Below are 26,990 nucleotides of genomic sequence, written 5' to 3' on the forward strand. Positions count from 1 at the left end.
TCCAATTCCCATGTTTTTATTTTATCCTTAAGAAAAGGCAGTAGTGGACGAAGTACTCAGATATTCTACCTAAATTAAGCAATTAAGTAAGCATTAAGTAATGCCACAGTGGAAAAATGCTCTGTTACAAGTTAAAGTCCTGCATTCAAGATTTTACTTAAGTACAAAAGTGTTTGCATCAAAATATACTTAGAGGGATAGTTTGGTATTTTTGAAGTGAGACTTATAACTATAGTCAGTGTATTACAATACAGTAGCTGTTGGTCACCGTGCGCCTGGTTTGTAAAAACAGGCGCACACCCCATAAAGGTTGATATCAAAACATTAAAAAAAAAAAACAATGTCTGTCTAAGTGGACACTGTATTTAGAGTATTTCACAGCTTTACCTTGCCGTCACACAGCTTTTTTCTTTGGCACTGCATTTCTAATCAACCGCCGGTCAGCTGTTTGGGCCAGAAAGTGCTGTTAGCTGCTGTTACACGATCCGACTGAAATGATACTTCATGTTGAAAACACTTAATACAGCGTCCACTAAGACTGATATTGTATGTTTTAGGTAGTTGTTTTTAAGGGGGTTAAAACTAATTTGATATCGGTGTCGATGTCGGGTGTGCACCCCGTCTGTTTCTGCAAAACCAAGAGCACTCCAACTTCCAGCTACTGTATGTAATACACTGACTTTACATGTGTATCTCACACAGCCCCACTTAAAAAATTCTGAAATATCCCTTTAAAGTACAAAAAGTAAAAATATTGAAAAAGCTGTAAGGCAAAGGTATATCACATATTGGATTATATTTACTGATGCATTCATGTGTTCGTCCCTTTAATGTCTCAGCTGGTAAGGGGACTTCAAAATCGGTGATGTCATCACAACGTGTGGTCTTTGAGCAGAATGAAAACTCATGGGCGGGGCCAGCAGGAGAAACACTCATGCAAATATGCAGTGGGGAGCATTCCTAGTATTTGAGTATTAAAGCCGGAAGTTAGAAACTTTTTTGGCATATGCGCCAGGTGAGCAACTCTATTGGACTGCATAGGCGCTGTCTTGGTATCTAGTTATTATTACACATCAATAATTCCATCATTGGGAAAAGGTCAAATGACTCTCATATTCGCAGGGCTTTTTTTTGTTACATTTAAAGTTTTGCAGATTTGTGACTTAATCTGTTGTTTCAGCTGCTCAAATGTAAAATGTGTCCTCAAACCAGGAAATCTATCATGTGAAATCATGGAGCACTGTTGTGAAGTTCCTCCTGTCAGCTTGAGCACAGCCTGGATATGGATCCATGCTTATCGCAACATTGTATTCACCCAGGCCTTTTGGCAAGCCCTTCTGTGGCCCTGGATTATCCTCTGCTCCCCGCTCCCTCCCAGTCGTCATAATCACACATGTCTAATCTTATCAAACCTCAGCTTTATCCTTGCCAATCAGTTCCTGCGCTGCGCTCTTTTCCACCACTTGCTCTCCTGTGATTCAATTATATTCTCTTTTATCCTCCAACCCCACCCCCTGCTGTTACCTCCTATTCCCTCTTTTTCTCCATCTTTATCTTGTTGTACTCTCCCCCGTCATGGCATCAGGGTCAACCTTGACCCGTCCAAGCGCCAGGGCTCAAACAAATCAGTCTCGGGTTGTACTCTTCCACAAGGATCAAAAACAGTTAGTAAGTTCCCGTGTCTCTTGCTTCTTTCTTGTCTGCCTTTGCTGCCCCATCTGTCTGCCTGACTTCTGCATACCTCGCATCAGTTACTGCTTGTCTGCATGACTTGCTCATCATCCTCATACTGTCAAGGTCCCACACACTTGGTTTCAAGCATGGTTGCAGTCAAGGAAGATTCATTAGGTTTTTGTTTTGAAGTTTCACTGTAGGCTTGGGCAGTATCACGGTATTACAGTATACCAGGGTATTAATAAACCCTGAAGGTATGATTTTTAATACCATCATAAATACAGGTGCTCCTCTTTCTATTAAGCTCATTGTATGTAGTGCACAGCACGCACCACCAGAGCTTACTCTCCGGTCTTTACTGGTGGAACAGGTAACTGAGCTGAAAGACACAGTGACACCTAGTGGTGGAGGGAGAAGTTACAGGACTGTAAACAGCAGGCAGGCAGAGCGAGAGTATGGGGAGTAACAGCATGTTTTTCATTCTAACGTGAAGAATTAAGGATTTGTTTCAACCAAACCAGAGCTGGTGATTTTTTGAACAGTGGACTTATTAACTAGATCACTATAAAGAGTAACAAGACGGTTTAGGTGAGTTTTATTTTGTGTCTGTCAAGTTTGACTGAACTGTGTTTTATGATGAGTTAATGAGGCAATCAAGTCTCGTCAGGCTTCAGTGACTGAGAGAAAGTTTAAATCAAAAGACGTAAAGTTGTATCTCTGTTTAATAAGGAAAATAGGTGTAAGAATATTACTTTTCCTGTACTTTTCCCTCTTTGTATTTATTAGTCTGAAAAGCTGAAAGTAGGTAGTGCACTCACCGTCCAGGGGTTTAGGGTGGATTGGTTTGCACCATAGTCTTAAACCTCCTTTTACCGTATACCCCGGTAAAATTTCAGGAAGGTTTGAATGTATGAGATATTACATACTGCCCAAGCCTATTTCAGTCTCAGGATCAGCGTCACTGTCTGTGCAGACTCTCTGTAGTCTTTATGATCATATGCATAAATGTACCGCTAGAAAATGTGTTGTCAGTTTGTATTTGTGGTTGAAAGTCAATGAAAGTGTATCCCATGTGTTGTTGGACAGAATGGATGGAAATGTATTGAACCACCAACACAAGTGATTGAAAGTCAAAGGTTTATCTGCATGCTTTAAAAGTTGAAAATGAGAAAACAGAGTATCAAAGAGTGCATTAATGTGAGGTGAAGACACACTGTTCTGCACATCACGTGCTTGTTGTTGTTGTTGTTGTTGTCTCACTGTATGATATCCACTACTTGAATGCCATCTCATCTGTGAGTTGTTAGTTAGTCAAAAGGCTCATTGTATTCTGGTGGATCACCTCTGACTCTGTCTGTTTGTCGTGCAGGGTCACAAATGAATCTGAGGGAATCAGGAGATTTGCGGTCACAAGGTCAGTTCAAATGTTCCAGCTGCATCCACAGAAAAGAGATGAGAATTTATCTGTTATATAGTAGAAGCAGTTATGGCCCGGTGCCTTAACATTTTCGGTTTGTCCCCCATCTCCTTAGTTGCCATCTACCTGGGTATCAAAAAGCGTCCGAGCCCCGGGCCGTCGGACGTGGCTGGGATCTGAGAGGCGGTGGGCGGCGGGACCCTGCGGAGGTGGTTCTGGCTCTGCGGGAGGCGGCGCTCGGATGTGGCTGCCAGGTCCACCATGCCGGCCCATTTCTGCTCTCCTGCACCCACGGCGTGGCAGGGGGCCGCGTGGCTTTTGAGGCCGAGGTGTGCCATCTTTCCACGGGCACCTCCGAGACTTCTAATGGGGTGCGCTACACGCGACTCTGGGGGACACCGCTAGCTTTTCGGGACATTGCCACCCAAATCTCTAAGGACCTTGAACTTTGAACAGAGGATGTGTTTGTGTACGCGTGTTTCTGTGTGAGTGAGTGTTGATGTGTGTGCACAAAACGGAGAGGGGGTGGAAATAATTGAAGAAAAAAAAATCGAGAAGGGGCGAGGGGCTGGACCCGAGAAAACAGACTTTTCCTTCTGTCTTTTTCATGACTACCCCCCCTGCACACACACGCACACACACACACACACACACACACACACACACACACACACACACACACAGATACACGCACACCTGACCTGTAAAGTCACACAGACTGAGGCACCCTCCTCCACCCAATCACCCCACCCAGCTCAGCCAACATGTTCACTGAGCGACTGCACCCACTGGACCTGGATCAGACAGAATCTCGTTGAATCTTTTTTATTGCTACTCTAGCCATAATGACTCTTAATTTTGTTATTTATTGCTCTGATCATTGTTTTTACCCACTGTCACTTTCACCACAACAGGAAAAACATCATCTCTTGTGTAACGAACATCATCAACCAGCCAGTCCTTTTTTAAAATTGTTCTTTTATATCTCACCTTTACATACACCTTTTTTTTTTTTCCTTACCGATGACATGATTATCTGCTGACCTCTCATCATCTGGGGACAGTAACGTGCACAAATGTGGATATGGTTCGACTCAGTGATCAGACGAGCAGCCGCAGAGGGTTGCATTGCTTTGACTCGTGAACATACAGCAGTAATGACTGCACTGGATTAAGGTCAGTGGGAGCAGAGCTGACAGGCCTTTGAATCAGCCAATCAGAGGCTGACCTGGAATACAAATAGCTAATGACATCTTCTGCTTCACGAACTGACAGAGTTGTTGCCTCTCAGTCACATTCGTTTACATCGTTTTTATCTACAAAGGATAGCAAGAAATTAAAAATGTAATAATATTACATTATACCATAATATTTAGAAACAATCCCCATGGTTTACAACATTTTGATACAAATAAGAAGAGAACATTTTGGTGATGGCTCCATTCACCATTTAAGATTCGTGCTACACCAATATCTAAATTTAGTTGGGCTGTCAAAAGATACATTTTTTAAAGTTGCAATTATTTTCAGAATTTCACTAGTGTATCGCAGTTAATCACATTTTTTAATCATCTGTTTCTAATTCCATTATTTTACTTTAAAAAGCAGTTTTGAAGTCCATTTTAACAAGGTGAAGCAATTCTCACCAGATGTCTTGATAAGTCATCCAGTGACAGCAAAAAAACTGCATGGGACTAGCATAAAGTGGGCATGTCTGTGAAGGAGAGACTCATGGGTACCCACGGAACCCATTTTTACTCAGATATCTTGAGAACAAAGGTTATGGCCATTTCACCCCTGTTATATGGCCATGCTGTTTTTCCATTGGCAAAATTTAGCCGAACTTTGAAGCATTATTCCGCCACAGAAATGTTAGCAGGCAAACCAAATCACAAAAAAAAAAAAAAAATCAGGCTATGGTCTCATTCCGATGGCACAAAAACAACACTAACACCCGCTAACATCTGGCTTTTTAATAGAATGCAAATGGGTACAATCGGCTTTCACACCTGGGTCAAATGACTCTGCAGTAGACGGGTTTTTATCACCTCCAGCTCCGATCGGCATTGATGGAAACACAACACCTGGGTGAACGCTGTAATTTCAGCTTGACCGACTACATGCAATGATGTACCGTCACAAATGACAGTCTGTCTCTTCTGGAGCAGCATTCAAACACCAATCCAAATTAGTCCGCACCAAATTTGAAAGAGAGACTGAATCAGTAAGAGATATACAAAGACAAGTAACCACTGAAAGTCTTCAAAGACCTCTTTTCCTAATGTTTAACTTTTCCTACTATCTTTGATGTCAAACGAACACACCAACAAAACAACACACACACACACAAACACAAAAGCTGGCAAAACGTCAGACTCGTGTGCTGCAGTGGTATGCCTACTGGCAGTGGGAATACAGTTGATCGCCTATATTTACCCATGTTTGAAAAACCCATGTACATGTGCTAATTTTGGTGGGAAGAGGGTATTTGTATGAACCTTGATCACATCGAAATTAACACGTTAATGCTGACAGCCCTAAAATTAAGTCAATACAGCTAATTTAGTTAAATATAAAAATGTTGGGGTTAGGTGTCATACCAGTGTTATAGAATACTTTTTCTGTGCTGCCTCTTTTAATGAATGAACAGTTAGGCCTGCAGACATGTTGCTCTGTGGTTGGCTGGATTCACTGCTTGTCAGCTCTGGTCATAGTAAAATGTGTTCAAAGCATTTGAATTTTCCAACCTCTCACCCTGTTTCATCCCTTCACCTTTTCTCTTCAGCATCTACTGAAGACATGACAGCAGACATGCTTGAGAATATCTTTCCAACTGGAGGCCCTCAACTGTTGAAATGTTTCAAGGTGATTAAATCGAGCGACAAATGTGGTTCTGTCAGTTCTCCCACAGCAAAATCACAGAGATACTGTAGTTTTCCGTTCAGTGCAATGCAATTCTTTGGTTCTATTCTGTGCCATGTGATCTCGCCTCATCTCAGTTTGTCGATGGGAAACACCAAAAGCAGCGAAAACTCTCCGATGACAGTCACCTTTACACACACACACACACACACACACACACACACACACACACGCACACACACACACACAGAAACATGCACTTCTACATGTGCACCCTCTCCTTTTTGTGACACAGTCTATAAACTGGTGTGTCCATTCTCGATGACTGTGGGCTGTGGTGATCAGGGGGGAAGATTCTGAATCTGGAAAGGCACAATGAAGGCAGTGTGCACAGTGTTTTCTTCTTGTTAGTCCAGTTGCCTTTAAAGTGAACAACCCCCAGCGCCTTCATACAGTGCATATTTAATGTAAAAAAAAAAAAAAAAAAAAAAAGAGAGAAAAAACTGAGAAAGCTTTCTATTCTCCCTCCCTGTTTTTAGTGAATAACGTATTGTGATATTTACGTAGGCTACAGAGATCATGTTGTTTGGCTGCTGATTTACTGTTAATACTATCCTCTCAGTTGTGGCTTTGCTCTTGGTGACCCAAAACACACCCCCTACCCCACCCCCATTTCCTTTCCTACTCATCATAAACTCCCCACTTTCCTACATTTACACTGGGACGCCAACCTTAGCTGTCCACCACCTTCGTATGTACCACTGACTTTTTTCTACCGTCACAATGAGCATTCGGCTCTCCTCAGCTCTTTGTTGAGACCCTGTTTTCTGCCAGGGAAACACTCAGCCATCATTCACTCTCACGTTGTACAACCATGTTTGACATCTTCTCAGTCCTGTTTGGCGTGTGCTGTTTCATGGAGCCCGACAGGGGACACGGGTGCTGACCCGTCCTCCTCAGGGTAAGAAGCAGACACCAATATGGACACCAGGAGTCTGTCCTTGTCCTCTCCCTGGATGTTTCTCATTGTGGTGTATATTAGCATTAGGTAATATAGACCTCAATGCACTTTGCTTTGACTTGAATCAGCTCCTTCCAGTGTACCTGTATAGGTAATACCCAGAACTAGCCACTGGAGGGCGCCAATGTCTTAAATGTGAAACACTTCAATTTGTGGATATTTGCACAGGTACTTTATTTATTTTTTAGAATAATATCATTTAAAAAAACAGGATTTATATCAGTCATTGATGGCTGTATATAAAGTATATGAATATAATATATATCTTAGAGCTCAAGGTTTATTTATAGCTAGAGCAAGGGAAGTAATTCTAGTTTAAAGCAGAATCTGTCAGTGACAATGGGGAACAAAACCAACCTGCAATCCTGCATGACTTCAGAGTTTGGGTTTTGGGGAAAAAATAAAACATGTTGCACACCAAGGATTAGAAGCTTTGTTAAATGCATACATGATCGTTAACATGAATTGTTACAAAGAAATGGTGCTAAATGTAGCACCTGGTCGTTCCCCCGCTCACAAAAACAAATAGGAAGGCTTGGGTGAAATACAGTGACTTCACTCCACCTTGTTTGCTAGGAGATATGTTCAGGACACTCAAGAGGGCTTCTGAGCTCTTCAAAGTATTTAGACATACCATGAAATGTACCACAGCGCACATTGTGGAAGAACAATGTTTTAGATCCAGCAAGGACAATTTTTGGGAATAAAACGTGCAGTCTGGTTTTATTTTTCATTGATCCCAATAAGTCCCTAACATGTTGAAAGCCCGGGTTGCATTCAAGCCATAGAAATGTCATCTCACTGTCTCCTGATCGCAGATATGAAACAGGTTGTTTGCAAAGCCTTTCAGTGGAAATGACTGAAGCGAAATGGGCCAAAAAAGCAAATAAGTTAGTGTAAAACAACTCACTCTTAGTATAAGATGGATGAACATAGTGTTAAGGTGGGATCTACTGTGAAAAAGTCTTGAAAAGATTTTGTGAAGCTGATTGTTGAGCAATGGTGTAAACCTGCGCAGAGACAGTGTGTCACTGGTAGATGGTGCAGTTTTAGGACCCCAGGGGGCTCAGTATTTAACATGCACTGTCTTTTCCAAACTGACTTTGGAAACAGTTGATGTTATATGCAAAAGTGACTAAAGAAAACACTTAGTTTGACCTGTATGAGTAATTTTAAACTGCTCTACTGTTAAATTCCTCCCCTCAAAAACAAACTGTAAACTGTCATCACGTGGTTGTGGTATTTAAGGAGAACATGGATCTGAAGATTAATAAAATTCACTGATGTTGGCATTTTTTCCCTTCATTTTGCTGTCTTGTTGTTCTAGTTACATCACACAATCTGAATATTTGTTAACCTTTTGAAACCTAAGCAAACTGCCTTGATTTCTTTAAAAAATATGGGAAGAAGGTAATGAGCAGCAAGAGAAGAAACTACTCAAAAATTAACAAGAAATCAGTTAAAAGTACAAGAAAATTACCAAAAAATTAGTTTAAAAAAACAACACAAAAATTAAATGCACACATACACACATACAAAGAAAGAAATTACCTGGAAAGGTGCTCAAAAATTATGATTTTGTGAAATGATTTAAATATGTAATTATGATAATTACAAATATAATTTTTCATTAACTTTTTTCTTTGTTCTGAGACATTTTTCCCTCACCTTTTTAGGAATTATTCTTGAAGTCTACTATTTTTTTGTAGTTTGTTGCTCATTGTCTTTTTTTTTTAAACCATGTTTTTAAAAAAAACACTCCAAAGTGCAGGGTGTTCAAAGTTTAAATACTTGTGAGAGGCATCTGAAAGCAGCACAAGAAAAGGGATGGTGCTCCAAGTTTCAGCGGGTTAATAGCTTTTGATCATCTGACAAGGTAAGTATTAGTATGTGAAGGTTAATTCTCATGCTGCAACACAAAAGATCAAAATGATTCATTGAGTTGTTTCATGGGGTACTTGTTTATTGAGCAGTATGAAGAGCTTCAATAATTGTTACTTTAATAAGAAAAAGTAGGTGATGCCACATCTGCCAGGTGAGCCCGGCTCAGTGGAGGCTGATCCCAGGATGTTACCAACCAACACAGGAGAACGAGAAAAAAAGGGCAGGGGGAAAAGGAAAGGAAAAAGCTGGAAGGAAGAAAAAGGTGAGCAGAGTCAAGAGTCTCTTGGTGAGCGGCTGTTTCCTCTGCACGCCCGTCAGCTGGCTCGACTGCACATGAATGGTCACGAGATATACACAAGATTGTCCCTCTTTACTTCTGTGCAGGGATCATGCTGTCGATGGCCTCTCCCTTCTCCAGCTTCTTCTCCATCTCCACCATCAGCTTGACACCATCAACCACCAGCTGGACCTGTTCCACCTCAGAGGAGCCCAGACGGTCAGCATTGGAGATGTCGAACACACCACCCACAGAGGCAGTGTCTACACCACCTAAAGAGGACAAAGGACAAGGGATGAGGAACAGATTACACATCCCAGAATTGCAGTGGAGATCCTTATGGACATGCCAGGTCGATCCGCAGATCTATTTGTACCTGTGCCACGCTTCTGCAGACGCAGCCTGGTGAGAATCTCCTCAAACTTGGCGTGTGTGCTCAGCTTGGGCAGCTTGACATGGACACCACCACGCAGGCCGGTGCCCAGGTTGGAGGGGCAGGTCAGGATGTAGCCAATATGCTCGTTCCACATGAAGCCATGGTTGTGCTTCTTGAAGATCTCCTCAATCTGGCAGATAACAAAGAGAAGGAGTCAGAGGAACATCCAGCAGTAAGCCACACTGCGTTCACTCAGTCAAATCACGGCTTGTTTTGTGCTTGTTTTATTAATGTGTACCTTCTGCAGGCCAACACAGAAACGCCTGAAGACCTCCCTCATGTTGCCGCCCTTCTGCATGGAGATGACGCGCAGGTGATCCTCCTCATTAACCCAGACCAGGAAGGTCTTGTTGTCGTTGTGCCTGGATGGAGATGAAAGCGAAGGATCAGTAAAACACACAAGTGATGCAGAAACTTAATGAAAGTGCAAATCTTGATAAGAGTTATGAAATAATTTCACAGCTGGCCTGCTGATAATTATTGGTCATACTCACCAGATGCCTCTGGCGTCAGGCCAGTCACGGGCCATGCCGGCGCAGGTCAGCAGGGGAGAGACGGGCTTGTCAAACAGGAAGTGATCACTGATCAGCTGCTCCTGCTCGGCATCAGTCATGGACTTCAGGGGGTAGTACTTTCCCTTGAATTCACCATCCAGGCTGGTCAGAGCTGGAGAAACAGATGGAGATTAAGCAGACTGAATGGCATTTCCTTCTCTGGTGGACAGCCTAATGTTTGTGAAAGGCCTAGCTTACTGCCCAACCCTTAGCATGCTGATGTACTCCAGCTATGAATGACTTACCCTCAACAGACAGCCTCTCAATGTGTCTGCGCTCGCCACGGCTGTTGTGGGGGGGCAGGGTGAATCCCTTGATGCTGCGGCCAGTACGGACACGGCTGGACAGAACATAGTTGGGGTCCAAGTCGTCACCACCCTATTAACAAATGACGAACTCTGATTATGAAGTGATTTCTATAATTACCAGAGTCTTTACTTAATGAAGCAGAATGCTTTCTCCTCTCTTTTGAAAACTGGGGTACTGCACCTTGAGGTTCTCAAAGTTCAGGTCGGTCTTGTGCTTGTCAGTGGGCTTGTATCCACCATGACGGTCGGAGATGACGGGGTCGAGCAGATCCTTGAAGACCTCATAGGATTCCTCATCACCGGCGACGCAGCCAACAGTCATGATGAAGGGGTGACCTAAAGGTGGAGAGCGAATGGGAAAGCAGCAGTTAGAAGACGAAAGGGAAGATGAGTGCAGTTGTACAGTGTGAGGCTAAGAATGTTTATCACAAGTGCATATTTGTATCAGGAAGTAGAACTCTTTGTCTGAATGATGTTATGCTTTTAGAAAATGCAATATTCTTTGTCCAGATGTATCTCACCAGGGTTGTCAACACCAGTCTGGATGACATCATCCAGGGTGTAGCCACTGGGTGTCTGCTTGTCCCTCAGCTTGCCATAAATCTCTTTGGTCAGCAACTTGGCCATATGGTTGTTGTGCTTGGACAGGTCGGGGAACTCCTCCTCAACTTTGTAGTTGAGCTTGAAGTTGTTGTGGGTGTTTCCGAAAGGCATGATTGCTTTCTAACACTGCAAAAAGAGGGAAACACAGGATGAGCAAACTGGAACAGATGATTAGGTAACCAATTCATCCTCATGTGAAAGTGTCTTCAAAAGTGATCTGAATGTCTTAAAAAAATCTCCAGCATTTGAAGATATGGGATATTCAGCAAGACAGCTGCAGAGTTTTAGTGGTGTTGGCAGAGGAATCCTGGTAACAAGTGTCACTCAATTCTCAATGGCTCAGGTGTCCAGTTGGGGGAGGAGTGCTTGTTGGCTGAGTATTTTTAGCATCAGAGTACTTGCCTGTATACCCTGTCTCTACAATTTCCTCTGCATATAGGAGTGGTATTAACTCTGTTGGCAAACGCACACATAATCCTAGTTGTTCCATTTACATTTTCACACATAAATACACATGAATAAGTTTTTGCTGGTCATGTTTTACACACATACACCCTTTGAAAACAGTCTGCACCTTGTTTGTATCACACACACACACACACTTGCACCACTGCTAACCCTACAGGTTCAAACCCCTAGTGCATCCCTTAAAGTTGTCACTATGCTGGAGTGCCTGGTGGCTCAGTGGCTAGAGCGGGCGCCCCATGTTTAGAAGCTGTGTCCTCACCGCAGCGGCCGCGGGTTGGATTCCAGCCTTTGCCCTTTGATGCATGTCATCCCCTCTCTCTCTCCTCCTTTCAAACTAGTGCTATCCTATCAGTTAAAGGCAAAAATGCCCTAAAAAGAAAATCCAAAGTTGTCGCTATGCTGAACTCCTGACAGAAGTCTGAGCAGCTGCTCATAGTTCCCTTCAGGTCCAGCAAGATATATTTACTTAAGATTATATGTTCATGGAAACTTTTTGCCAATTTTTTCTTTTGGCCTTGATTACATGAATGGTCTGACTGACGCATGCAATAAAGCACATCACATGAAATGCGTTCTGTAGTAAACTGCACTGTTGCATTTTGGTAATGAGCCAAATTGGTTTGTCAGAGTAGCATTTATTATGCACTCATCACTTTGGAACAATTGTCTTGTTATCTTAAAGTCCCCAAAGCCATCTGAATAATGTAACTCTTAAATGGTTCAAATCAACTACAGGACATGCACAGGCTTCAGGCATCTCATCTCCGACATGTCTCCAACCGTGATGCACCTGTCTACATTAATCAGCATCATAATAAAACCGAGCCAGTTGCAGACAGCATAAATATAGTGATATAAGTTAATGCAGCAGCAATGTAACTACCAATTTGCTAAAATAGCATGTCCATTGTCATTTAATGACACCAGTGAGAATACTCTGACACAATCCAGTGATTTATGATACCCAGTAGGTTTCTTTTTCCCAGGATACATTATATTGATTCAAACATCCCATAGTAGTTGTGCATTTATCCTTTGATTTCATCACGGACTTTTAGTCCAAAACTCACCATCAAAGCAAAAAAGACACCCCAAAGAGTTATTCTTAGCCTTTCTAAATCTTTGAATGGTTCCCTGAATCCGCATGTCTCCAAATATCCACTCCTCCTTTTTTAACTACACAAACTCATAATCTCTGTGATTTGATTTCTTTACCTTCACAGCAGACAAGAACAGAGGTAACAGTCCTTGGGATCAGATCCTGTTCACCACAGCCAAAATAGGGGTCACCCAACTCTGGCTGTCTTTGCTCCCTGTTTATATAGTGGGCAGACACTCAGCCATTGGCTTGTCCATTTTAGTGCCTGCTGCGCCCTGATTGGCCAGATCCTCTGTACTGATACTTTGAACAGTTTATGAAAGGGACACGTTTACATTTCAGTCACCCGAGATGGGTACTGCAATTGTGGCCTCACCCCCATCACCCTCCTCACCAGCCCTCAGTCACCCTTGGCCCATACATAGCACCAGTGGGAGTATCTCAGCGGGAAGGGGAGGTCACAAAGATGGGTGAGGGGTATTATTGGGGGTAGTTGAAGCAACTGAAAAAAGCTGAGCTTCACTTTTGCCAAGCGTGGAGATCAGGGGTCCTTGTGTGAAGGTTGTAAAGAGCCAGTGTGCTTTACACTTATCATTCATCATGTAAATATTGTCCAAAGAAACTTTGTATCCAGCAGATGACTCACTTATCTCAGATGGATATCTGGTCAGGAGGAATGCTGAGTATGATAATTCTAAAGGGTTTACATTTGTTACATTTGGATACCTCCTTAAGGTTGAGTAATGACCCTCTGAAGCAGGATTGGTCAGTGTTCTGTTATGGAAAGTATGGAGACACGTTATTCAACAACTGCTGCTTGTCAGGCTGAACTGTTTCATGAACTGACTCGAGGTTCAAACAAAAAGGACGAAAATTATAAATCACATATAGAGAAAAGAGAGGGACAGGCCTTCCCACCAAGAGGCCCAGGTGAACCCCCTTGCATAATATTAGAAAAAGTGGAATTATTGGGGTGCCCAGTAGCTCAGTTGGTAGGGTGGGCACCCCATGTACAGAAGCTGTATCCTCGCCACAGTGGCCGTGGGTTCAATTTCGAAAGCGGCCCTTTGCTGCATGTCATCCCCCTTCTCTCTCCCCCTTTCATGTTATAGCTATCCTGTCTCATATAAAGGCAAAATCCAAAGAAATAATCCTTGAAAAAAAAGAAAAGAAAAAGTGGAATTATTGTGTTAGTCTAACTAAAACTGGACTTTTAAATACATGTTTACATGATAGTCTAACTGAAATTGTACTAAGTCAAATTTCTCAAAGTTGGACCAACACACCTAGATAATACGGTTAGAGGTCGATTTACTCTTTCATGTATATGCCTTAACCGCACCTGAACTGGCCTAGGCATTGTGCGCATGCTCCATAGTCCCCTTGGTAGGCTTTAACCCGTAAGTTGAATGGCATAAAACTGTAGAAAAATCTAAATCAGAAGATGGCACCAAGTGAAGCGTAGAGTACATACAAAATGTACAGTGGCGAAAAGTTATTCATGTTGTAACCATTCAACATGCCACCTGTTTCCCTCTTGCTAACTTGTTTGGTATGTGACGTAAAAGGTCAACTGGAAAAAGGGTCCAATAGCAACTAGCTGAAAGGGGGCATATCTCCACCTGCCGTGGCAGTGTCAGACAAACTCCCGTCAATAAATGGATTCTCCCCTGGTGCTTGTATACTGGGACATGGACAGTAGTCCAGTTATATGGCCTAATCGAGTTCTAACCATCCACTTAAGTGTGCATGGAAACACACTGTCTGACTCCTGTTCACCACCTTGATTCTGTTGAACTGCACTACGCTAATCCCGTTGCCTCTCCAGAGTATTCCTGCTTCCTTGGGTGATGTGAGGGTCTAAGGGCAGAGGGTTGTCGTACACTGTAAAGCCCTCTGAGGCAAACCATGTTTTGTGATAATGGGCTTTACAAATAAAATTGACTTGACATACAATTGACTTTACTCCTCGACTCTGCGTGGTTAGAGGAAAGGAAACTTGGCACACCAAGGCAAGGGAGGCAGGTGGGGTCATCACAGTTGTCATCTTTAAGAAGCTTATTTTTACTTTTTGGGTTCAGACAAAACCAAAATGGAATTAGTTCTTTTAAAGTGTCTTTATCAGCTCTGTTATGTAAATGGATTTTCTTTTTCTTTTTCTTTTTTTTTTTTTACAAAGACTGAACAACAATTAAAAAATAAAATCCTTTTTGCGGGGCTGTTGCATTGGATGGACTTCGAGTGTGCAGATATTGTTGCTGTGTTAATCCTCTCTATCATGACCCCCATGGACCTGCAGAGGAAACTGACGCAAAACACCCATGACTCAGTCTGGCTCTAATTGATATGGCAATTATCAGATACTGAATCTCTGATGGGAATACTGACTGTGAGATTGAATGTTGAGGATGAAAGATGAGGCCATCTTTGACATTAGCTTCATTAGCTCCCTTCTTTGATAATGTATTCTCTCAAATGTCTCACACTATTTTACCAATGTGTATGCTCTGCAGCTGCCTCATGCATTGCTACAATACAGAATTTTTCCCAGAAGAATTGAAAGACATTTTCATTTCATTAGATATTTAGTGTTTTCAGGACGTTTTTTGTTTCTGTGTAGGTCACTGACCTCCAGACAAGCTAAGGCTGATTATTTTAAAACAGCAATCCTGGCTCCAAATGTGAACAAAAGCTTTGTGTCCACTTTGTGAAAAGCTGCGTTTGCTCAGGCTGCACTGCATTAAAAAACAATATGATTGTATGAGGGATATGACTACATGGGCTCAAGAACAATATGGAAAACCATTGTTAGTAAACACAGTTCATCTCTGCATCTACAAATGCAAGTTCAGAGTGAAAGCAAGATATAAACACCATCCAGAAACCCAAGCTCATCTGAGATGGACTGACACAAAGTGGAAAAGTGTGCTGTGGTGTGATGAGTCCACATTTCAAATTGTTTTTGGAAATAATGGACGTTGTGTCTGCTGGGCAGAGGAAAAGAACCATCCAAATTGTTACCAGCACAAAGTTTAAAGGCCAACATCTTTAATGATATGGTTTATGAGGTGGTTGTTAGGACCCATGGCATCATGGATAACTTTACTTCACTTCATTTCACTCACTATGAATGCTGAAAGGTACATACAGGTTTTAGAGCAACATATGCTGCCAGACGCTGTCTTTTTTCAGGGATTTCCCTGCTTATTCCAGCAAGACAATGAGACACATTCTGCATGTGTTCCAACAGCATGGCTTCATAGTAAAAGAGTTCAGGTACTAGACTAACCTGCCTGCAGTCCTGTTGAGCAGCTAAAATCGTATAGAATTTCACTTTCTGAACTTTAAAATTACTGTCCTCAGTTCCCAAACACTTACTGAGTGTTGTTAAAAGACAATATGATGTCACACAGCAGGCTATTCTCATAAGCTGTTTGTCATTTTCCTACAAATGCACCCAAAGTCATATTTATCCTATGTATTTGAAAGGCTGCGCCACCATGGGCTAAACAAGGTAGCCGTCCTGATAGGTGTTGGACAGGTCAGAACTACACAGACATTCTTTGGGGACTTCCTCTGGAGATACATGTTCAGAACTGTGTGAACTTTGAGTCATTTGTAGGGACGTCCTTACCATGTTGCTTTCCCTAAACCCAATCGCAGTTACTCTACTTGTCTAAACCTAGCCTCCATAACTTCACGTTAATAATGTAACTTTAAATAAAACACATAATATTATTCATGGGGCCTAAGTCGTAGGATATCATACATTTGGTTGTGTGAGCATTTTTGTTGGATCTCATATGAAACGTTCAATGAGAATATGTTGCACACAGTGGTAAACGTGCCTCTGTCCCAAAATTTTGTAACGCGTTGGCATCAACTTCAGAATGAGTGTTCATCAATTTGAACAATAAATATCTTGTCTTTGTACCCTATTCAGTAACACTTTCTATGAATGGTTCTAACTTTCTATGAGGACCATTCATAGTGAATTATAATCCATTCATAATGCCTCATGACAGCACTCATAGACACACATAATGCATCCTAATTCATTACATAAATAGTCATAAAACATTATAGATGTGACTTATAATGAATTTTAAGTCACACAATAGTCACTGGGGATATCAAGTGCTGCAACAGTTTCTGTCAACTTTTTTTTCCTTTTGAAGCTAACAATCTTGCAAGTAGTGACCCTGCAAGATCCCTGTTTTTGTAAATTCTGATTCTGTGACTTAACACTCTCTGACTCCCCGTACATTGTCTTTAGATGTCAAAAAGTGTCAGACTTCAGTCATTTGAATGTATTTTCAAAGTATTCTAGTGTATGGTAGGCATTAACCACTTTATGCATTAATCACATAGATACGCCACAGATTCTTAGAAATGCGTAAAAATGATTACACTTTACTTAACATCAACAGTTAAAAACATTATGATGATGATGATGATATTATGATGATGCATGAATATAAATGCATCAATATGTACCTCGCTTTAATTAACATACAATTACTTATGATTCTGCATGGATTGTTATAGCACACTGAATCCTTACTACAGTTGACTGTTGATGTTTGTATCTGTGAGTATAGGTATTTGTAATGCATTATAAGCCCCATCAGTCATCCCTTAGTTTAAAACTTGTCAAGAGCATCTATATTATGACTGTTGATATAGTGCATCAGTAAGCCTTATGTGTGTTTATGAGTGTAGTCATAAAGCATTATGAATGCATTATAATTCACTATGAATGCTCTCAAAATGCATCATTGATGTATAGAAAGTGTTACCCTGTATTCTATTAAATATAGGTCAAAAGCATATGCAAATCATTGTTTTTTTATGCTTTTATTCAGCATCCCAACATTTTTGGAATTGGGGTTGTATAAATAATATAGTATATAGGATTATATATATAGATATGATGTAAATAATTATAAATAAGTAGGATATTGGCTTTATACACTGACGTAAATAGTGCAAAGTAGCAGTTATGTTGTTAATGGTGACAGAGGCCACAACAGTGTTACATGATGTTATGCTTGTTTTAAAGAGTCTGAATGCTATAGGACGCTTGCATGAGGTGGTATTTCAACAGATTCGAAAAAGCCATATTTTGTAAAACTGCAATGGAAACACTTTTTGTCTTTTCTAGGTCACATGATGCTATGACTATGCGCTTCTTGGTAGGAACTGTCAGTAGGAACTGGCTCCCTGGCATGATGCAGAAGGAGCTACAAGAGGTGTTACTGCATCATGTAACTAAAGTTGAGCGGATCATCCGAAAGTTTTGAATCCAAAATTCCTCTGTGAATTTGTAGTCTATCACCTCCCAGAAATCCCTCATACGTGACTGCTCCCACGTATAAGGGGCTTGACTTTCCATTATGGACCTATAACATGACTGCTTTGCCTTCAATTGGAAATAATGACGGCTAGTGTGGTTGCTGCAATAAAATAAAGCTGCTAATGTTTTGAACATCCATCACCATGCTTCTTGGAATGTTGTCGCCAGAGGAGAAACCGCATAACATCACTCAGTGGAAACACAGTCATCTCACAATTGTGCTTTATTGACATTTCGAAAATATTGCATACGTTTTGTGCAAATCTGTAATGGAAACCCGCCTACAGTCTATTACTGAGGGGGATCTTTATTTTGATTCACAAGAAGTCAATAAATCATCAGAAAGCGTATTTGTCATCATTGAGATTAACTTTCCATTTATGCTTATAGCAATGAATTCATTGACATATTTTGATAATAAAATCAGAAAAGCCTATCTTTGTCAAAGAAGGTCACCATGGTAGTTGGCCTGCACCCAAACTAAGTTACAAGTTGCAAGTAGAGAAAAAGTTTTGAGCTGAATTATAAAAGGTGTTAACAACAATTCAACTGGGGACTGATAGGAGTGTTATCAGAGGCACTTCCAGCAGTGGGGCATCCCAACACTCAGCTGTGTCTGTGGGATGGACCATCCGTCTCTGACTGGCAGCTGACGGGCTCACACCTGCTCCTTCCAGTCCTCTGCAACCAGCACACAAAACACTCCCCCCTCCCTCCCAAATATCCAGCACTGCTAGATACTGACCGCAAACACCTCAGAGCTTCTGCTCTCATGCATATATGTTTTCTTATTGCACTCCTGTTGTATTTCGATGGTCTCTTTCCTTTTCTTGTACTTTTGGTGCTGCCAGTGTTCAGACGTAGACGAGCAGAGACGTCAGCATGTCACACTGTCCTTGCCCTGAATTGAAACCCTGTCTCCTGTTACACAGCTGTCTGCTGCCTGTCGTCCTCCAACAGGGAGCTCTCTAAATTAGTCTCTGTGGTTGCTACTCTCACTTCATGCAGCATACTGTCACCTTTCCCACACACAGCATACAACATATGTGCATATCACCGAAGCATTGCGTAGATGCCAGGGTCTTGCATTGGGAGAGACATTTTTGTATGTAAGCAACACTTTCTGACTAACAGAAGGAAGCAGTTTCACTTGTAATTGAGACACCAGAGAGAGGGGCTATCAGCTGACGTTTTGGCCCAGAGCAATTGAATAATGTCAGTCAGGAACAGTTATGCAACAGGGCGGTGACTTGATGAGGTGCCTCCTGCTCATATAAGCCAGGAAGTTTCACAGGCTTCACAAGATCCTGAAACGTTTATGAGGCCACTGAAACATTCAGTCAGTGCACTTTGGACATCTTCCAGCTGAAAGCACGGCAGGAACATTGCTGGGTCATGGACTATAAGAAACTGTGTAATAAATTGCTTAAATTGTAATTGTTTTGAGCAGGGTCGGTCTATTGATTTGAAATGTGTGTGCTGGGGGTGGGGGTGAGAGGGTGGAGGGGTGGGGGTGGGGTGGGAGGTGGATACATCTGCCTCTCTGCCTTTCTCTCATGAACGAGATATCTTAAGAACGCCTTGGGGGAATTTCTTCAAATTTAATACAAACATCCACTTGAACTCAAGAATAAATTGAATTTTTTTGGGGGGGGTGGGGTGGGGGGGTCAAGGTCACTTTGACCTTTTTGGTCTCATTTTTGTGAATGCAATATCTCAAGAGCACCCAAATGTTCACTTGTACTCAGCAATGAATTGATACGATTTTGGTTGTCATAGGTCAAAGGTCACTGTGACCTTGCATCTGTCTCATTCTTGTGAATCTCAAGGACAGCTTTAAGGATTTTTTTCAAATTTGACACAAATATCCACTTAGTCTTAATAATGAACTGATTAGAATTTGGTGGTCAAAGGTCAAGATCACTATGACCTCATAAATCATGTTTTGGGCCAAAACTGAATTCATGCACCAAAATTTCACATAAATGGGATAGGATAAAATGAATAGGATGACATCTCATATCTAAGAGGTCAAAGGTCAACTTCACTGTGACATCATAATGTTCTGCAAAAACACTTTGCTGTCCATATCTCAACAACAGAAGGAGAGACATTCGGTCAGATACTTAATTGGTGATACTAATCTTGGGTGGCCACCTTGAAACTGTGCAGTTTTTAGAGATCTCCTTTCTTTTGGCCTGTGAAAGTCCAATAGTGCCATCTGAAAACAAGCAGGGGACATGTCCCTTGTGTTCCCTCCGTAAATTACACCACTGGTTTTCGGAATAGATGGATTATTTGGTAACAGTGTGAACAGTTTAATTACTTTTTTTTAAACCTGAGTGTTGAACTTCAACCATTTCTGTCTTCATATATTCTACAGTGTGTCAGAGGAAGTGAGCTGCAACTTGTAGCCTTGCAGGACGCTTTGAAATATTTGCAGCTTGACCCCTGCAAAGGAATCTACGCCAACTGCACTGACCTGTGTCAGAATAGCACAGTGTCACGCTGCAGCTGCTACACACTGGGTAGTAGTTGAGAGCAACTTACGTCACATTGACCAGGATTGTGGAAAATATATAATATCTCTGCCCTGAGTAGTGAGGCTGATCCACAGTTCCCTCTTTAAGAAATCATTTTAGTCAAAGTGGAAAAGTAACATTATGAGCTTGGCAAACACATACAATGACATAGCATGGGTCTATAAATAACACCTTTATGGCAGACTATATTTAAAGCTTCTCTCCCACATTAAATTCAACACCTGTCTGTGTAGAGAACTAGCCTGGAGATGCAGATCATGTCGAAAGATAATGTTCATAACATCTTTAACCTGGATTGCTATCAGTTTCTCTTGCGCTGCATTCAGATGCCCTTCACATGCATTTAAAGGTTCTAGGATCATGGGGGGAAAAAACACTCAGCAACTTGGCATGAAATGTTCTCAGAAATTGCTTAAACAAATTGTGAAAGGTAACAAGAAAAAAACTTGAAAGTTAGCTTTAAAAAAGGGAGAATTATTACAAAGTTATCAAATAAAGGGGAAAATATCAAGAAAAGTATATTATTATTATTACTATTATTATTAATCGTGTACATCTCTTTTCATTTTGTGCTAATTTGAGGTAATTTTTCTTGTAGATTTTTACTAATTCCCTGCTAATTTTTGGGTTCTGTCTTGTTAAGTTACTCATTGCCTTTTTTTTTTCCCATGTTTCTATGAGAAATCAATCCAATTTGGTCAGGCTTCTAAGGGTTAAGAGGATGCTTTGTTTTGAGATATCTAATTATGCATTTGAGTACAAAAACAAATGCACTTGACTGCCTTACAACACTGACTGATGCCTGATAAAAACACTTTGTTATAATAAATTTGAAGAATGATTATGCAAATCATAAATGAACAGATCTGTATATTATGCAAGCTGAACTTGCAGGTCTGCAGTGGTTGACTTGTTGCAGTACCTGTTGGAGTGCTGCTGCTTGGTCTTGCCATTGAAATGAAAGCTGTCACGTGTACAGAGTGTGGTCAGGGGAGGGCTATAATTATACTAGGCTCGCTGATCCATCGGCACCGTGTCAAACAGGGGCCCCCGCCCACCCACGACCCAGATTCAATTTCATCGACTCAGTTCTCTGTCCATCTCAGACTTGACCAGACCTCACCTTGCTTTGGCTCCAAAAATGTGGAACCCTTCTACTAAACCTTGCAAAATATTGTGAAATTAAGCTGTCACTAGTGTCATCAGTGATGTGTGCTGCATGAAATTAAATAACTTGTTAGTGGTCGCATGAGCAAAAACATCATAAGAACAAAATATTTTACTATTTTTGCACAAACAACAAAAAACAAAAACAAAAAACAGAATCTTTTCCTTATTTCCACTCTATTGGGACATGATCTGTAAATATATATTATAAGGCTTTTGCATCCGACTGAAATGCTGGTCAACTGTTTTCTGCTGAGAAAACATTGGGTAAAATGAGATTAGCTGTGTGGCATTCGTCCTCTACCTGATCCCTTCACTGCAGTATTAAAAAGTGAGTCATGCAGGTGCTGTCGCTGAATAAATAGGTACAGCCTTTTCAATAGGATTAACTGGACCCAAACACATGAACACAATGAGCTCTATTGGAGAATATATTTATTTAAGCATGCCAAATATGTATCAGTGCATGTGAATGAATAAAAGGGCTTGGAGTACAGTATGTGACCATGGATCATTGCACATGTGATGTGACCGCAAATGACACGCTGTACTGTGCAATGTAATATACATTTACACCTGGCTCACTGCCACAACCCCAGGCAAAATATATATAGTATAGAATTCAGCTTCATACATTTGTCCTCAGTTTGTGTTCCACAAGGTGGCTTTGACATTTATTCATTGTCTACAAGAGGTATTCTGTTTTGACTTATGGTTGAAAATGATAAGCAAGTTGTTTGTTTACTGGGGCAAGTTGTTTACTCGTGAGTTGTTTGCTGGTGTAAGTTGTTTACTAGTGCAAGTTGTTTACTGGTGTGAGTTGTTTGCTGGCGTAAGTTGTTCACTAGTGCAAGTTGTTCACTGGTGCTTTATATTTGTCCCAACATTTAACCCTTTGAAACCTGGATTAAAATTACTTTTCTTGTGTTGTTTTTAGACACCTTTCACAAATATTTTAACCAATAAACCCTGAGGAAATTGGTGTGATTTCTTTCAAAAACATGGGGGAAAAAGAAGGAAATGAGCAGTTTAGTAATATGCAAGAAATTTGTAGATTTGGAAAATAATTTTAAAACATCTAGCAGAAAAAATTCTCGGGAAAAAGTAAAAAGCTAGGGTAAAACTGTATTTATCATTATCATAATTATGTATCAAAATTATGTTACAAAATTATTATGTTTTTTTAAGCACTTTTCAGGGTCTTTTTTTTCAACTTTTTTTAAAACTAAGTTTCAGGTAATTTTCTTGTACCTTTTAAAAAATTCTTGCTTATTTCATTTCTTCTTTTGTTGCTCATTGCCTTCTTCCCATCAACCCAGTTTGCTCAATTTTTAAAGGCTTACAGGAGTACTTGGCTATGGTTCAGGAGGTAAAGCGGGTCCTCTAATCTGAAGATTGGTGTCTCCTCCAGTCTGCATGTCCAAGTCGCCTTTGGTGAGATACTGAACCTCAAATTGCTCCCAAAGGCTGTTCCATCAGTGTGTGAGTGTGTGAGAATGGTCCCTGAGAAACAGGTGGCACCTTGAATGGCAGCCTCGGCCACAAATACAGAAGCCTACAAAGGCACTAAACTGCAGCTCTACTCCATTGACTCCAGTGTTTAGTTTTATTTTTACCCTAGGGGACTTGTGAGAGACCGTTTTTTTTTTTCTTTTTAGGTCAAAATTAAAAAAAAAATTGTAGCTTTAGTCCATTGAATGAGTCAAACTTAAAAAATGCAGAATCCCCCCTCCCCCCTTAAATCTGTGAAAAGCAGCACCAAATAAGCGATGTCGTCCCAAGTTTCAAAGGGTCAGAGAACTTAATGTTTCCAAATATTACCCCTAATGCTAAAAAGGTCATTATACAACTGCTGTCAGGGACCTTATAGCACTTTGTGAGTAAACTGACCTTTATGTGTAAAATCAGTGGCATGGCCCTTTAACCAGGGTTAATAACAGGGTTAAAGCAGGAATATTATTAGAGGGGATTCTTCTTCATCCACTAAAAGCAGAGCTAATAGCACTACATGAGTCAATTATTGATACGTTATCAGGCAGCCAGAGTTCACCTCTAACACACACCAGTCAGTAATCCCACAATGCACTGGGGCACAAGAGTAGACAACAGGTGTTGGATAGAAGCAGGTGGGAATATTATCACAGCCTATGTGTCTCTGTCTGCACTGAAGAACTCTGACAGTTGGTTTTTGCAGGCAATGGTGTCACTGTGTTTTTTTTATTTTTTTTATATATATATAAATTGCTCAGTTTTCAAACACAATTATTACATGACTCCACTCAAGTATCTTTGAATTACTTTGAGCTGTGAAGACATTAAAGATGGACTCTGTTTCCACCACTGAGCCTGCAGATTGTAGAGGATTTAAAAACTCAATACACTGTGATTTTTTAAAACACCTGTCAGTGAAGGAACACATGTCCAACAATTGGCAGCTGGGATCCTATGACTGAATGTCTCTTACATAATCTTACAGTATACTGTCCCACTTTTCCAGCACAGCCCACTGTCATTTTAACTGCAAATCTTCAGCAGTGCATTTAATTATATTTCAGCTGCACTGTTTTGCAGTCTCAGAGTATGTATGAATTTGGAGCCATGTTAGTGCTGTGCAGTGTGTTGGCCTGCAGTAGTTCACTCCTCAGACACAGTGTCTGCTGCCCCCTGTTGCATCTCAGGCTCTCTGCCAGCTGCACACCCTGTTCAGTGGTCATCTTACTTCATCAGCAGCTCTTCTATAAATTAGTCTAACCTCTATGACATAAGAAGACATAAGCTCAATCGGGGGGTCTTCCACATTGGCCAAGGAACCCTTAGCAAAAAAAGAGATGGAGCAGGGACCCAATTAACCCTTTGAAACCTGGAAAAACATATTTTTTTTCTTGTGTTGTGTTCAGATGTCTTTTACATGCATTTAAGCCTTGAAGAAATTGGTTTGATTTCTTTTGAAAACATGGCTAAAAAGGCAATGAGCAACTTGGAGAGAGATGTCCAGCAAAATGCAAAAAATTAGGAAAAGAAAAAGTTAGTGAAAATTAGTTTTGAAAAAGGGAGAGAGAAAAAGAGAGAGAGAATTATTATAAGATAATATGGAAAAATATCCAGAAATTGTATTTAGAATTATTATTATTATTATCATTATTATTATTATCATGAACTACTTCATTTATTTATTGTTTGTTTGGTTCTTTCTTTCTTACTTTTTTGTGCTAAATGTCAGGAAGTTTTCTTGTTACCCAAAACGTTTTCACTTGTTTGTCATGTTCTTGAGAGAAATCAGCCGAGCTTAGGTTTCATAGGGTTAAACAAACTCACCACTCATCCATTTCGGTTTATACTGAAAACTATTTACTATCTGTATTGAGTTGAAAAAGTCTGGTAAGTATCCAAATAATGTCACATTATTACATTATTATTGTTGTTATTGTTGTTGTTGTTGTTGTTGTTGTTGTTGTCATAAGTAGTAGTTGTAGTAGCCATTTAAACAGGTGAAGCTGCTGATTTCCTGAAAGCATTAATCCCCTGCAGTTTACAGTAGAGCAGACATGCAGTCATGCAGTCATGCAGTCCTATAAAGCAAAGCAGGTTGGGTTTGTACATATCATATGTTTACATTTGAATATATAAAGTTTGAACTTTGCACCATATCAGAGCACATACATTCATATCTGCCGAGTAGACATGCAGTACATCATTCTGCAGGGCAAAGGTCAGAGCAGTGTCTCTACAGCAGTCTGTATCCATGGAATGATCACAGGCACAAGAAACAATGAGAGCCAGACAAGTCAAGTCAGCTTTTTAACATTATCATTTAAAAAATCATCTCAGGACACTTTTCTTATCAAGCAGGTATAGCATCATACCCGCTTATTCATAACACTCAGTAATATTATTTCATTCTTGCATTCATCTTTACATAGCTGCTGCAACAAAAACTCTTTTGTTGAAAATACAAAAATCATCACTGTTAATTCTAGAAAATGCAGTCCACGTGTTTGCTCGTCAAACCTTCAGGCAGTGAATCAGCCTGAGTGCAGGAAGTTTACTGCTGAGTACACTGCTGACAGCACTGAGGAAAAACCTCCCTCTAAGAGGCAGAAAACCTCAAACAGAACCAGGCTGAAGGTGGTCAGAGAGAGAGAAAGAGACACACACACACTTTACTATTATTATTGGGGTTATTATTACTACCATTTTTTGTATTATTTGTATTATTATCATGATTATTGTTAGTTGTTTTATATTGTTGCTGATGTCCATTCATGTGTTCAGTTTGCATTAGATAATGCTGTTGATGACATAGACTGATTTTAAAAAAATGCTTTATTTGCATTTGTATATTCAACATATTTAAAGGGACATCACTATATTACTATAAAACAGTCCATACTCTTTCCTTTCTTGGGGTTTTAAAAAATCATTCAATAAACATATGTGCAAACTGCAGTTTTCACCTTCATCAGTACAAATGATGCTGGGGTAAATAGAAGTAGGGGATAACAAAATATATGATAAAATATATAAATAATTTAAAATAGAATTATGTAAGTCCTCAAGTAAAAATAAGTGCTTAAGTTATTAAAACACACTAAAACACTTAGATTTGTAAGAGGATGTACCTCCAGCCACCTTCGAGTGCTTGACGGAGAGGCATCTGGCTGACTTTCCCCCAAGCCACTGCGTCGTCCACCTTGATGACCTTCTCGCCGACGCAGTTGAATTTAAAGGGGCCTTCTCCAGCCTGAGGGATTGTTTCAGGCTATCCGGCAGGCTGGCCTACGCCCTCATCCAAAGAAGTGTAACCTGTTCCTGCAGCAGACGTCCTTTCTGGATCATGTTGTCAGCGCAGCGGGGGTGTCCACCGATCTGGAAGAAGTGGCAGCGGTGAGAAACTGGCCAGTCCCTCAGAACATTTGGGAGCTGCGGAGTTTCCTGGGCCTGTCCTGTTACTGGCAGTTTGTTAAGGACTTCGCCACCATCGCCAGCCTTCTTCACTAGCTGATGCAGAAAGGGCAAAGATTCCAGTGGAGAGAAGACTGCAATAGTGCCTTCATGCAGCTCCATGCAGCCCTGACAAAAGCTCCTGTCCTGGCCTACCCTGACCACCAAAGGCTGTTCATCGTGCATTCTAATGCTAGCAATGTGGGTATGGGAGATATTGTAAAACCTTGATATGTTTCGCTGGAACCACTTTATCCAGTACGGCAACTCCAGCCAGAGAGTAGACGCAGACACAATAAACGGTTTGGGTTGTTGTTGTTTGGGTTAAATGACTAGCAGCATTACAGGCGAATCTTCAGTCTAGTGAACCAACTTTAAGA

The 26,990-nt window shown here is 40.8% G+C and overlaps 2 protein-coding genes across 4 annotated transcripts in view; one reads left to right on the forward strand and one right to left on the reverse strand.

Moving 5' to 3' along the window:
- mark4a (MAP/microtubule affinity-regulating kinase 4a) overlaps nt 1–8,266 on the forward strand; it is a 45,954-nt gene extending 37,688 nt beyond the window's left edge. The window contains exons 16-18 of one of the 3 annotated variants that reach the window (XM_088088251.1): nt 1,586–1,668; nt 3,044–3,140; nt 3,207–8,266. In XM_088088251.1, the coding sequence (XP_087944377.1) occupies nt 1,586–1,668; nt 3,044–3,140; nt 3,207–3,543 (517 nt within the window). In that variant the 3' untranslated portion in view covers nt 3,544–8,266. The remainder of the gene's footprint in view (nt 1–1,585; nt 1,669–3,043; nt 3,141–3,206) is intronic. The other 2 variants (XM_088088250.1, XM_042499366.2) reach the window with 2 other exon arrangements.
- A 650-nt stretch (nt 8,267–8,916) lies between these two features.
- Nucleotides 8,917–12,878, reverse strand: ckma (creatine kinase, muscle a). The gene is made up of 8 exons (XM_042499449.2): nt 12,720–12,878; nt 10,955–11,162; nt 10,615–10,769; nt 10,371–10,503; nt 10,066–10,237; nt 9,810–9,933; nt 9,512–9,701; nt 8,917–9,407 (listed from the first exon to the last, which is right to left on the reverse strand). Exons 2-8 carry the CDS (start codon nt 11,145–11,147, stop codon nt 9,229–9,231), a joined length of 1,146 nt encoding a protein of 381 aa, XP_042355383.1. The 5' UTR covers nt 11,148–11,162; nt 12,720–12,878; the 3' UTR covers nt 8,917–9,228.
- Between the last annotated feature and the right edge of the window lie 14,112 nt (nt 12,879–26,990).

The sequence above is a fragment of the Plectropomus leopardus genome, chromosome 15 (genome assembly GCF_026936395.1).
Source record: "Plectropomus leopardus strain MGB_pleo_1.0 chromosome 15, ASM2693639v1, whole genome shotgun sequence".
Classification (NCBI taxonomy): domain Eukaryota; kingdom Metazoa; phylum Chordata; class Actinopteri; order Perciformes; family Serranidae; genus Plectropomus; species Plectropomus leopardus.

Coding starts and splice junctions, on each gene's coding strand:
- ckma (XM_042499449.2), bottom strand. CDS start 11,147: ATGCCTTTCGGAAACACCCACAACAACTTCAAGCTCAACTACAAAGTT. Junction 9,934..10,065: donor CCTGACGCCAGAGGCATCTG/GTGAGTATGACC, acceptor ATCTCCATCCAG/GCACAACGACAACAAGACCT. Junction 9,408..9,511: donor TCTGCAGAAGCGTGGCACAG/GTACAAATAGAT, acceptor TGTCCTCTTTAG/GTGGTGTAGACACTGCCTCT.